At 43.5% G+C, this 13,320-nt stretch overlaps 2 protein-coding genes across 2 annotated transcripts; both read left to right on the top strand.

Annotated features, from left to right (window-relative positions):
* Nucleotides 1-4,149: 4,149 nt before the first annotated feature.
* Nucleotides 4,150-7,704, top strand: LACBIDRAFT_297475 (uncharacterized protein; the record flags this gene model as incomplete). Its single annotated transcript, XM_001880983.1, has 50 exons — nt 4,150-4,175; nt 4,220-4,244; nt 4,307-4,310; nt 4,370-4,372; nt 4,440-4,442; nt 4,486-4,506; nt 4,551-4,636; nt 4,697-4,699; nt 4,804-4,828; nt 4,872-4,892; nt 4,936-4,956; nt 5,017-5,019; nt 5,084-5,086; nt 5,130-5,150; nt 5,195-5,215; nt 5,277-5,279; nt 5,343-5,345; nt 5,389-5,410; nt 5,454-5,474; nt 5,535-5,537; nt 5,582-5,604; nt 5,649-5,669; nt 5,714-5,797; nt 5,863-5,865; nt 5,927-5,929; nt 5,973-5,993; nt 6,078-6,120; nt 6,182-6,184; nt 6,250-6,252; nt 6,314-6,316; nt 6,360-6,380; nt 6,465-6,505; nt 6,570-6,572; nt 6,616-6,637; nt 6,681-6,701; nt 6,762-6,764; nt 6,827-6,829; nt 6,890-6,892; nt 6,956-6,958; nt 7,021-7,023; nt 7,067-7,087; nt 7,148-7,150; nt 7,213-7,215; nt 7,276-7,278; nt 7,339-7,341; nt 7,406-7,408; nt 7,465-7,467; nt 7,531-7,533; nt 7,606-7,608; nt 7,698-7,704. The coding sequence occupies 50 exons, from the start codon at nt 4,150-4,152 to the stop codon at nt 7,702-7,704; spliced, it is 720 nt and encodes a 239-aa protein (XP_001881018.1).
* Nucleotides 7,705-9,770: 2,066 nt separating this feature from the next.
* On the top strand, nt 9,771-10,912 carry LACBIDRAFT_327129 (uncharacterized protein; the record flags this gene model as incomplete). Its single annotated transcript, XM_001880984.1, has 3 exons — nt 9,771-10,349; nt 10,370-10,632; nt 10,663-10,912. The coding sequence occupies 3 exons, from the start codon at nt 9,771-9,773 to the stop codon at nt 10,910-10,912; spliced, it is 1,092 nt and encodes a 363-aa protein (XP_001881019.1).
* Between the last annotated feature and the right edge of the window lie 2,408 nt (nt 10,913-13,320).

Below are 13,320 nucleotides of genomic sequence, written 5' to 3' on the forward strand. Positions count from 1 at the left end.
TCCAACCTTCCCATGCGCGTACGCTGTTATCCCAAGCAGCTGACGCTGCCAACTGTCCGTCTGGGGGAAAAGCGACGTGGGAGACTTGGCGCTGGTGGCCTGTCAGTCGGCGATAGGTTTGGTGGAGGAGATGGGGCACCAGAGGAAGCGGGTGTGGTCGTCTGAGCCGGAGATGAGTAATTCGGTGGGGGAGGTGCGGAGGAGGGCCGTGTACCGCTCTTGTGCGAGTTTTTAGGCTGTATAGGGAAGGGTGGGGTAAGTGGACTTGTTTGCTTGATAGAGAGGGAGACTGACCGTCTTCATCGGAGGCGAGTTTCTCGCCTGTATGGTCGTACGGATCCGTACATAGGACGGAATTCGTATTCAGAGCGAGCGTGGTCTTTGAGCGGGTGCATTCGTTTTCCTTGTTTCGTATCCCATACTCTGACCGTTCGATCGCTGCTGGCGGTATAGAGCACGTCAGCCCCACCACATTTAACGACGTTCACGCTGGTGGTGTGTCCGCCCAGGGTGAGCTCTGCGCGTCGAGTTAGGAGGGACCATACGCGATGGTGCCGTCTTTGGAGGATAATGCGAGGCGGAGGGAAGTAGCGTTACTTTATCCAACTCAGCTAGTGTTTGACTAGGAAGGCAAGCAGGCGACTTACAGGTGAATAGGTTCCCAAGAAGGTTATCCATTTCATGTGGCCTTTCAACGCGTCCCCGGTCGGTTTGCCCGTTTTCGGATCCCATATCCTCACCTAAGACGAGTGTCAATCAACGGATCCAACGACGTGTCAAGAAAGAGACCCACATGTCCATCGTGTACCCCACTAGCCAACTTCTTCCGCTCCATAGCTCCCTACTCAACACATGAAATCCGCCATTTATAGCCTGACAGAACATGTGAGGGAGTCTCTGTGTTGAGGTTCCACAAACGCACGTTGCCCTCCTGACCCTGTTGCGAGGAGGTTATCGGTGGGTGAGAATGAGGCACACAATATGGGAGAGGTGTGTCCTGTTATAGTTCAAGAAACAGAAAATGCACGCGTGAGGAAACGTACCAGAGTGGAGGAGCATGTTGAGGCTGGTCGGACGCCGGATACGCTTTGTGGTGAACGGTGCGCGACAAGGTTGTCTTCGGGCGTTAAGAGTGCCTGATGGATGGTCGAGCGCGTAGCTTCGAGGGATTTAGAGACGACGATGCGTGTAGGTGTCCTTGAGGAGCATTCTTGTCTTCAAGTAGGGGTAAAGTGTAGTTCTGGATGGTACTTCGCCTTCTTCTCGCATGCTTTGCGTTGGGAAAAGAGAAAAAAATTGACGAGAAGATAGAGAGGTGGCAGGTGCGAGGGGGATGGGACGGCTGCTAATGAGTGAGGCTCGGACATAGGTTCAATAGAGACAGAGATTTTGCGTGAGTGGTTCAACGAATTCCCACAATTCATCTCCGACTTTTCACCAACCACGACGACCCGACCTATCGACGTCTTGAGCCCTTTCAACTTTTCTAGCGTTCATATTACAACACGCCATTTCACTCATGGAACCTTCGTCATCAGCCGCATTCCTGCCAAACTCTATCGGAGCCACCATCTCTGGAAGCGCACAGGTCAATAACGCCGGCCGCGACATCGTTTTTTATGGCCCTCCGGCCCATCCTCCTGCAGGTATGTCAAGTTTTGTATGAATTCGCCAGTACTATCAAATGGTTCATTGCATCTAGGTCTTCCAGGCTTGCTTAGGCCTGTCAGCAACGCCACCCATACTCGCGCGGGTCATGTTGCTCGATGTGATCCCGGTACCCGCCTAGAGGTTATCACTCAGATCAAGGAGTGGCTCAATGATTCTGACAACCGAGCACCTGTCTGCTGGCTCAACGGACCAGCTGGCTATGGAAAGTCAGCGGTGGCTCAAACCATTGCGGAGCACTATGCCGCAAAGGGCCGCCTTCTAGGGAGCTTCTTCTTTCTTCGTGGCGCTGGTGAACGTAGCCACATATCTCGCCTGATACCTACCCTTGCCCATCAGATCTCCCTTTCTATTCCTGCTGCAAAGCCATCACTTGAGACAGCTCTTCGCGATGAGCCTGACTTGCTTGAGCCCTATGTCTCTCTTGCTCGTCAATTTCAGAAGTTAATTATAGCTCCAGCTCATTCCACCACATTCGAAATCCTTTCTCGCAGTAAAGCCCTTTCATTTTTTGCAAAGCGAAGGATTCTTGTTATTGATGCTCTTGATGAATGTGATGGCAAGGCTGAGATGGCGGCCTTCATTGATGTTTTGATCAATGCATCTTCAGGAAAAAGTCGTCTTCCTTTCCAAGTACTTCTCACCAGCAGGGTGGAGGAACATATTCATAAAAGCTTCAATGCTCCTGGTGCCCAGTCAGTTTTATACCATCTGGATTTGGCAACTTATGATGCTTGTCTGGATATACAAGTATATGTTCAGAAGGAGTTTGGTCACATTTATGACCAGAATATTCGAAAGATGCAGAGGATATCAAAGCCCTGGCCATCTGTCAAAGACCTTGCTGTACTTCTAGATCAGGCTGGCAGTTCATTTGCATTTGCCACAACATTGATCCAATATGTGGGAGGAGCTCCCATGCCACACAAAGCTTTGCAACAACTTTTGGAATCTGAAGCCTCTGGTCTGGATCCACTTTATAAACAAGTTCTTTTCTCTGCTTCTGGGACAGCAGATCTCCATCAGATTCTTGGAATAATCATGATTCTGGTGGACAACCAATCCATCTCTTTTCTCAGTTCCCTCCTCAATCTTCAGCATGAGGAGGTTATTCATGCGCTATTGGGGGTACAGTCGATTATCAGAATCCCGGGATATGATGATCAGCCCATTATGCTCTATCACACCTCTCTCTGGGATTTTCTGTCCAACAAATCACGATCAGAGCAATATTGCATTGATCCTCCTCTGCAACACCTTCATCTTGCCATACACTGTTTGAAGCATCTGGCAGAGTACCCTTCAAGCCACTTTTTTGAGGGTGATGTGGCCAACTATGCTTGCATTAATTGGCCACACCATGTTCTTTTAGGATTTCACAAGCGGCAATTATATGTGGATGAAACAATGATGAGCTTGTTGGAAACTCTCATTGAAGTTTTACTAACTTTTCAGGGTAAAACATGGTATAACACAATACTGACTCTTGGAATTATGGAGAAGAACAGAATTTTAAGCTGTGTGAGAGATGGAAAGGATCTATTTCATGTAAGTCATGGCAATTCTTAGATGGTTATCATACTTTTAACATATATGTCACATTGCAGGGGTCAATTGCTACAAAGAATTTGACCAAGCTATTTATACAAGTTATTGGTTTCTATGAAGTAAGAGTTCATAATTAGGATATCTTTACTGATTTAACAAGATCTTCCAACAGACAGTAAGTAAGAAGAGAACAATGCTGATCAAAAGTTAATCCTTGATCTGAATAGGAGGTATGTGGTAATAATGACAAAAAGGTATCTAAATATTGACCTGTTTTGCAGAATGTAAGTCAATACATAACAACATGTTGTTGCTGCTGATCAACCACAGAAAGTAAGAATAAAAAGAAATTATCAAACAAAACGAAATGGTATTCTTATTGTTGTTTTTTCTTGCAGAATGTATGTTTACCAATTGTGCAAGTTTTTATATATTCTCATAGCTCTCATTAGTTTGTGCGCAATTATTCTGCATAATATTCCACATCTTATCATCAGCTGTCCATTTATGTCAGGAAGTAAGTATTAGCTGTTGATCCTGCTACTTACACAACTAATGTTTTTGTTTTCCAATTCAGATGGTAATATAAAGTGTACTCAGATTGTTTTTGTATGCCTATAACAGAACTTTTAGTGGGTAAGTGATTGTAAAATTTCTGAGATAGTTTTGTTCTGACTCAATTACCTTCTGAACCTACCATATCTTAGGTTGTAAGTTGTTCCCTCTATTGACTATTATCTCTTCTGGTGACTCATTCTCTGGCCTTTTTTTCTTCTTGTGCACTGTTTCGTTGATTATGATGTGCATTTACTTATTTCAGGAAGTAAGTTTTCTTGCATTTTACTTTGCACATTTCTAAAACAAATACTCTTGCCATTATCTTTTTAGGCAGTGGGTTAGCATTTATTTTACTATGGACTCTTCTGAAGATACATGCTCTGGCTATTATTTTACAGAAAGTGAGTTGGCCTAGTTTTTGTTGTGCACTCTTCTGGTAACACAGACTGTGGCCTGTCTTGTTTCAGCTGGTGAGTCAGCCTGGTTTTTAATGTGCACTCTTCTGGTGACACAGTGCCATGTCTTGTTTCAGCATGGTGAGTTGGCCTGGTTTCTAATGTGTACTCTTCTGGTGACACTGCCCTGTCTTGTTTAGGAGGTAAGTTGGCCTGGTTTTTTTTGTGCACTCTTCTTGTGACAGTGGCATGTGGCCTGTCTTGTTTCAGCAGGTGAGTTGGCCTGATTTTAATGTGCACTCTTCTGGTGACACAGTGGCCTGTCTTATTTTAGGAGGTGAGTTGGCCTGGTTTTTAATGTGCACTCTTCTGGTGACACAGTGGCCTGTCTTGTTTCAGCATGTGAGTTGGCCTGGTTTTTAATGTGCACTCTTCTGGTAACACAGTGCCCTGTCTTGTTTCAGGAGGTGAGTTGGCCTGGTTTCTAATGTGCACTCTTCTGGTGACACTGGCCTGTCTTGTTTCAGATGGTGAGTTGGCCTGCTTTTAATGTGCACTCTTCTGGTGACACAGTGCCCTGTCTTGTTTAGGAGGTGAGTTGGCCTGGTTTTAATGTGCACTCTTCTGGTGACAGCATGTGGCCTGTCTTGTTTCAGCAGGTGAGTTGGCCTGTTTTTAATGTGCACTCTTCTGGTGACACAGTGCCCTGTCTTGTTTTAGGAGGTGAGTTGGCCTGGTTTTTAATGTGCACTCTTTGGTGACACAGTGGCCTGTCTTGTTTCAGCAGGTGAGTTGGCCTGGTTTGTAATGTGCACTCTTCTGGTAACACTGCCCTGTCTTGTTTCAGGGGGTGAGTTGGCCTGGTTTTTAATGTGCACTCTTCTTGTGACACACTGTGGCCTGTTTTGTTTCAGATGGTGAGTTGGCCTGTTTTTAATGTGCACTCTTCTGGTGACACAGTGCCCTATCTTGTTTCAGGAGGTGAGTTGGCCTGGTATTTAATGTGCACTCTTCTGGTGACACAGTGGCCTGTCTTGTTTCAGGAGGTGAGTTGGCCTGGTTTGTAATGTGCACTCTTCTGGTGACACAGTGCCTGTCTTGTTTCAGGAGGTAAGTTGGCCTGGTTTTTAATGTGCACTCTTCTGGTGACACACGTGGCCTGTTTTGTTTCAGAGGGTGAGTTGGCCTAGTTTTTAATGTGCACTCTTTGGTGACACAGTGTGCCTATCTTGTTTCAGATGGTGAGTTGGCCTGGTTTTTAATGTGCACTCTTTGGTGACACAGTGGCCTGTCTTGTTTCAGGAGGTGAGTTGGCCTGGTTTGTAATGTGCACTCTTCTGGTAACACTGGCCTGTCTTGTTTCAGGAGGTGAGTTGGCCTGGTTTTTAATGTGCACTCTTCTGGTGACACAGCCTGGCCTGTCTTGTTTCAGATGGTGAGTTGGCCTAGTTTTTAATGTGCACTCTTCTGGTGACACAGTGGCCTGTCTTGTTTCAGGAGGTGAGTTGGCCTGGTTTTTAATGTGCACTCTTCTGGTGACACAGTGCCATGTCTTGTTTCAGCATGTGAGTTGGCCTGGTTTCTAGTGTGCACTCTTCTGGTGACACTGCCCTATCTTGTTTCAGAGAGTGAGTTGGCCTGTTTTTTTTGTGCACTCTTCTTGTGACACAGACTGTGGCCTGTCTTGTTTCAGTTGGTGAGTTGGCCTGGTTTTTAATGTGCACTTTTTGGTGACACATGGCCCTGTCTTGTTTTAGCTGGTGAGTTGGCCTGGTTTTTAATGTGCACTCTTTGGTGACACAGTAGCCTGTCATGTTTCAGGAGGTGAGTTGGCCTGGTTTCTAATATGCACTCTTCTGGTAACATTGGCCTGTCTTGTTTCAGCATGTGAGTCAGCCTGGTTTCTAGTGTGCACTCTTCTGGTGACACAGTGCCTGTCTTGTTTCAGCATGTGAGTTGGCCTGGTTTTTAATGTGCACTCTTCTGGTGACACGTGCCCTGTCTTGTTTCAGAGGGTGAGTTGGCCTGGTTTTTAATGTGCACTCTTCTTGTGACACAACTGTGCCCTGTCTTGTTTCAGCTGGTGAGTTGGCCTGGTTTTTAATGTGCATTTTTGGTGACACAGTGGCCCTGTCTTGTTTTAGCTGGTGAGTTGGCCTGGTTTTTAATGTGCACTCTTTGGTGACACAGTGGCCTGTCTTGTTTCAGGAGGTGAGTTGGCCTGGTTTCTAATATGCACTCTTCTGGTGACACTGGCCTGTCTTGTTTCAGCATGTGAGTTGGCCTGGTTTTTAGTGTGCACTCTTCTGGTGACACTGCCCTGTCTTGTTTCAGAGGTGAGTTGGCCTGGTTTTTTTTGTGCACTCTTCTTGTGACACACTGTGGCCTGTCTTGTTTCAGTTGGTGAGTTGGCCTGGTTTTTAATGTGCACTCTTTTGTGACACAGTGGGCCTGTCTTGTTTTAGCTGGTGAGTTGGCCTGGTTTTTAATGTGCACTCTTTGGTGACACAGTAGCCTGTCTTGTTTCAGGAGGTGAGTTGGCCTGGTTTCCAATATGCACTCTTCTAGTGACACTGCCCTGTCTTGTTTCAGCATGTGAGTTGGCCTGGTTTTTAATGTGCACTCTTCTGGTGACACAGTGCTGTAACTTGTTTCAGCATGTAAGTTGGCCTCGTTTTTAATGTGCACTCTTCTGGTGACACTGCCCTGTCTTGTTTCAGAGGGTGAGTTGGCCTGGTTTTTTATGTGCACTCTTCTGGTGACACACGTGGCCTGTCTTGTTTCAGAGGGTGAGTTGGCCTGGTTTTTAATGTGCACTTTCTTGGTGACATGGTGGCCTGTCTTGTTTCAGCTGGTGAGTTGGCCTGGTTTTTAATGTGCACTCTTTGGTGACACAGTGGCCTGTCTTGTTTCAGGAGGTGAGTTGGCCTGGTTTCTAATGTGCCGTCCTCTGGTGACACTGGCCTGTCTTGTTTCAGCATGTGAGTAGGCCTGGTTTTTAATGTGCACTCTTCTGGTGATACAGTGCCCTGTCTTGTTTCAGGAGGTGAGTTGGCCTACTTTTTAATGTGCACCCTTCTGGTAACACTGGCCTGTCTTGTTTTAGTGGGTGAGTAGGCCTGGTTTTTAATGTGCACTCTTTTGGTGACATTGGCCTATCTTGTTTCAGCATGTGAGTTGGCTTGGCTTTTATTGTGATTGATTCTGGTAACAATATTTTGGTACTTCTTTCTCAGGGGGTGAGCTGCTTTCCTTTTGGCCATGAGTTACTCTTATCACACATTATCTTTGTTAGTATGTAAGTCATTCATTTTTTACTCTATATTTTTCCAGTAATCTATTTTTGACATTTCCTTTTCAGTCAGTGCGTTGCCTATATCCTTATCTCAATGATTTCTACTCACCTATTTCTTGCACTCATTTTTTCCTTTTATAGAAAGTATGTGATCTCTCCTTTATCTCTTGTAAGTTTTATTTGTTAGCCCTCATTTTTTAATCTACATGTATTCAATCATTGTTCTTTATCAGTAATTAATCCTCAATCAACAACTTTCAAGGAGGTCAGTAAAATTTCAGCACCAAATAGACCAATTTTATGACTGCTCACCTTTTCCTTTTTTATATATAGAAAGTATGTTGCCTATTTACTATCACCTCTATCTGCTTGATATATGCTTTTTGACTCAGATTGTATGTTTTTATTTTCTGTTATATAAGAATGCTCATGTTTTGTAGCTTGTAAGTCTTTGATTCATTTCCAGCTTTCCCCTTTTAACCATCCTTTTTGTTAGGAGGTATGCATTTTCTTGCATTATTTAACTCAATCACTTATTTTATATATAGTGGGCAAGTGATATCCATTTTCTATTATCTTAGAATCTTTGTTCTTATAAAATTCTATTTTTAGAGGGTAAGCACTTTTTCTTACTGTCACTGTGCTCACTATTCATCTTCAATCTATAGAAAGACTCAGAGCTATCCAAATTGTGATGAGCTTATTCTTTTGTGAAATATAAAGTTTTGTATGTGTATTTATCTCCTCTATCCCTTCTTATTCACCATCACCATTCCTCTTAGTCGTTGATACAACATCTATACCTATGATTTATCCAACATCTCTATGATTGAGCTATCTATATATTCAGAAGAAGCAAAATCTCTATATATTCCATTTCAATTTCTGCCTATTGAGGTGTAGATGAAGTACTATTTGCTGAGGATACCACCCTATAGCATTGTGAACTTAATCTTTTTTTTATCATTCAAATATTCCAACTCCTATTTCACATCACTGTTCCACAAAACAAAAAGAAAGACCTCTTTTTAACAATAACTATAAGTCAGTGTATTGAAATGGAATGGAGTCAGTGTGGTACCCTGCCTAGTAGTATCTGTTTTCTGTGGATCTATGTTTTTTTAATGTTTTTAATGGTAAAGGACAATCAATTGCATGAGTTTGTGGGTATAGTTTGTAGTACAGTTGCCTTAGTAGTAAGCAAATTCATGCTGCTCAATGGCACCTCTTTGTAGCTGGAGCCCTACTGTTAGAGTTTGTTGTCTGTGCAGTGGTGTATTTCTGTGAATAAAAATCTGTTAGTTATAGTGATTGAATATTATTGTTTAGTGTATAGATGAGTTGAAGAGTCAAGAGGTGTCAGATCCACAGGTCACAGCCTTCAGAGTCCTCCATGACAAAGCATGACCAGTGATTTCCAGAAGATGGCAGATCAACGGCGAAAGGTCTTCCCATCAAAAATAAAACATCTCTGCTGCCTTCTGCTGCAGATGATATATTCTGATCTTGAAGTCAAGTTTGAGCCAGTGCATATGTATTATTAAGTATGTGAATTCAATCCATATAAGAAATTTAATTGCAAGCTCAGCTTGAAGAAGTTGCACTTGTAGTTAAACTAGTTTGAACAATCTGCAAAAACATCTGCATTGTGCAACTAAGCTATAAAGCAGACAATGATTGGAGCCTGTTCACTTCAGTCACCTATTTTAGGGTACCTATGAGGTATATGAATTTTTTGATTTAAGGGTACCTCAAAGGTACCCATTCTTGGGAGGTATATGAGCACAAAACCCATACCATACCCCACTCATACGAGGTCTTATCAGTGCCCCCCTGATTCCTGCAGGAATCCAGTCATTCTGGTAGATTCCGGTGGAATGAAATTTGGCAGGGAGGCCTGCTATTTTTTTTCATTCTGGTGCCTTACCATTCCAGTGGAATTTGGGCATTCCGGAATTGAGCCTGGAATGTTCTGCGAATTGAGTTTAAAATTATTTTACTATAGTCTAATCGAGGCGCACAGGTGCCTGGGGATGAAACCGCATCTCCTCTCCCTGAGATGACAAGGTGCATGGGTGCCTGGGGACAAAACAACATCTCCTCTCTCCCTGAGATGCCCTGGTCTCACCTCGGAGACCAGCAATCCAATTCTGCAAGGGGTATTTAGATGTGTTGCAAGTCTTGTCTCTTTATTCCTCCCTCTTTCCTCACTCGGGATACATCCTATCATGTCACCTTTGTTTGCGCTGACTTATCAACCTATGGTTGCATCAGACCAGTCTTCACTTATCCTATGTCTACCAGCAATGACACTCTTAACACTCCTATTCCTTCTGACCCCACTGGCACTCAGTCAGCTCTTGGGAATGATGAGCAAGGTCCTAATCAAAGTCAAGGAGATCAAGAACTACATCAAGAAGGACAACATCCATCTCAAAATCCAAACCCTGGACAGGACAACAGTGAAGAGGACAATCCAAGCTTGCCTGGGAATTTCCCAGCTGCGAACACCATCCTTGCTTCGTGCAACTCCGTCCTCAAGGAGTTTAGATCATCACGAATCTCTAAAGCAACTGCATTGTCCAGAATCTACACACACCTACTTCATGGGATTCCAGACAATGATAATTCTTTTGCTTCAACTGTCGAAGAAGCCTTCGCTCGCTATCTCACTATCATTGAGAATCATCAACACCACCTCGAACAAGCTCAGCATAGCGGCAGTCGTTGATGACAATCTGAAACCCCACCTGACACTCATGCTGAAAGAGGGAACCCTGATGAAGATCAAACACCTAACCAGCATTCAAAACCAGATGAATCTCAATATCCCTGGATTATATCTGACTTCATTCATCGTGTCACTTTATCACCATCACTCACAAGTACACTTGAACTTCTCAAGCTCTATGCAATTGATCCAAAAGGGACAAAACACTCTCTTGTCAACTCTCCAACCTGTTCTGAATTCCCAGACTTGGAGTGGACCAACATCCTTGCAGGGAGAGCTGTCAATCTTGATGCTGTGCTCAGTGGTTATTACTCGATGTCCAACAAAGATGAGCAAGTGGAGGAGATTGGAGATCTCGAAATACGTTTTGGAACAGTCAACCCGACAAAGACAGTTTCAACAGCTGTGGAATGGAGCATCATGTGGAATAGGGCATTGTGAGCAACATCAACCGCTTTCTCACACAGAGCTGGAGAGCTGGCAGAATATGCTGAGTATATCATTGGACTCTTCACTGCCACTGATGCACATTTCCATGATCGTGTTATCCTTTTTGACAAAGCTGTATGGCATTGCATTGGCACTCGTCGTGACTTGGAGCTCACAGATCTCAACAAATTCTCAGACCTCAGATCAACTCACATGGACTCGATTGGTGCTGCCATCATTCAACAGGCATCTCTCACCACCAATATCAAACCCAATGCAACTTCTTGAAAGAAGATACCAGAACCATGCAACTGTTGGAATGAGGGGTTATGCGTGCTTGAGACTACTCAGTGTCGCCAACTTCACGTTTGTAACAAATGTACAAAATCCGGACACAAGGGCCCTGACTGTCCATCTTAATTTTCCATATCTTTTGCTCCCACATTCATTTACCATGTCTCACGTCAACAACCCAATTCAGCCCCCTCGAGTTCAGCTGGGGGCCATCCTAAAATGATCAACATCTTGTGCAGCTCTCGTCAACCTCATTGAGAGCTGTGGTCATTAGACTGTCTTGTGCACAAGCAGTCTATTGCTTTGGGGCTTGCTATCAACAATTCAACTCACCTTACCTACACCTCCGCACTCAATTCATATCTTACTTTCTGCAAATCCACAATCTCCCCATAGAACCAACTGAAGAAACCTTCAGCTTCTTCATTGTATACATGTCAACACATATCAAACCTGATTCTGTCAATTCATACCTCTCAGGTATTTGCAACCAACTCAAGCCTTTCTTCCCTGATGTCTGGAAGCGCTGAGGAAGCATTCTAGTCTCTTGAACCCTTGCTGGATGCCAAGGTCACTTTGGAACACCCATCCACCGCAAACTAGTGTTGCCGCGGCTCGGCTAGCCGAGAGCCAGCTGATGTAAGCCAGCTAAATTTCCTTAAGTGGCTCAGCTCAGCTTTTAGCTGACTCAAAGCTTGCTCAAGCCGGCACATAATTTTTAAAGTGATGTGACCATAAATCTGGGTAAATTAGATGCTGTCTACCTGATAGATACACAATATAATATATATTTTGAGCATAGAACTATAATAGAAACCCTAGGGTTTTAAATATAAATATAAATTCGCAAAAAATGGGGGAGGATGTGAGATAGCATAGAAATATGGATGTCATATCTTCAGGACCTTCCAATGTGACTAAAATACAATGTAAACGAGCCTTCAATGATGAAAAAAGGTGGAAAGCTGACCAAGATACAGCTTAACCCCCCCCAAAACCAGAAAATGTGGAATATCTTGAGAGCGTGGACACGCAAACCTCTCGTCTCTTTGGGACCTTCAAACGACACTAGAATACGTTGTAAACGAGCCCTCAACGATAAAAAAAGGTAAAGAATTGACCGAGATAGAGCTTAACCCCCCCAAAACCAGAAAATGTGGAATATCTTGAGAGTGTGGACACGCAAACCTCTCGTCTTTTCGGGACCTTCAAACGACACTATAGTAGATTGTAAACGAGCCTTAGATCATAAGAAACGATGGAAATTTGACCAACCTAGTGTACTTGCCCCCCCAAACAAAAAATGCAACATATCTCCGGAATGCAGACACACAAACCTCTCATCTTTTTGGGACCTTCAAACGACACTAGAATACATTGTAAACGAGCCTTTAACAAAGGAGAATGATGGAGAACTCATGAAGATAGAGTACACCCTCCTGCTGAAACTTAGCATGACAGATCTTTCAAAAATATGATGGCAGATGCCTCTCGTCTCTTCAGGCCCTAAAATCGACAGCAAATAGCTGGTAATCAACACTGATTTGGTGGAAAACGGTACAGAACTCACCGAGATACAATATAGCCTCATGGTGTCTATCCAGCACCCATTACATGTTTCTTAGGGCTATTATTGGCTATTCACATGCCCATTCTTAAGTTATACTATGCCAAACTCATTTATAATTGGTGTGGTACACTACTTAAGTTTACAGTCATACATAGATTGGGGGGGAGGTGAAATGGGAAAGCAAAAGAGCATCTGTCGTGTCTGAATAGTGTTCAAAAGTCCGGTTAGGTCTGGTTATTGGGTGCCCAGGGGCTCTAACCGAGACCGAGACTGGTTAGCCTTTGTCCCGAAACCTAAAATAACCTAACCGGACCGCAACTAACCAGTTACGGTCGGTTATTTGCAGTTACTAACCAGTTAGGACTGAAAAATAAAGAATCAGTTATAACAAGGCAAATATGCTCATATGTATCTTGATAGATATTATTTCTGCATATTCTAGCTTTAAAACGAGCCCAACTTTAAAACGAGCCCAAGAACGCTAAAATTGGTGAAGAATTGACATATTTATGCAATTATCCTTGAAAGTCTACACATTTGAGTGATATTTTAGAGATTTGACTGTAACTTAGTCAAATTTTAAGTGTTTTCGACGTTCTCAAGTGTGTTTTGAAGGTGTATAATAGGGCTGGTTATAACCGATTATAGCCAGTTATTTAACGGTTAGTTAACTGCAAAATAACCGGTTATTCCATTTTCGAAATCAACTAACCCTAACCACGGTTAGGTTAGTGTTGCGGTTAGGTCCAGTTATTTTCCGGTTATTTTCCGGTTAACTAACCTAACTTTCAAACACTATGTCTGAAGCACTATATATACCAGGCACTTTAGG

This window comes from Laccaria bicolor, genomic scaffold (assembly GCF_000143565.1).
Source record: "Laccaria bicolor S238N-H82 LACBIscaffold_12 genomic scaffold, whole genome shotgun sequence".
In the NCBI taxonomy this organism is placed as follows: domain Eukaryota; kingdom Fungi; phylum Basidiomycota; class Agaricomycetes; order Agaricales; family Hydnangiaceae; genus Laccaria; species Laccaria bicolor.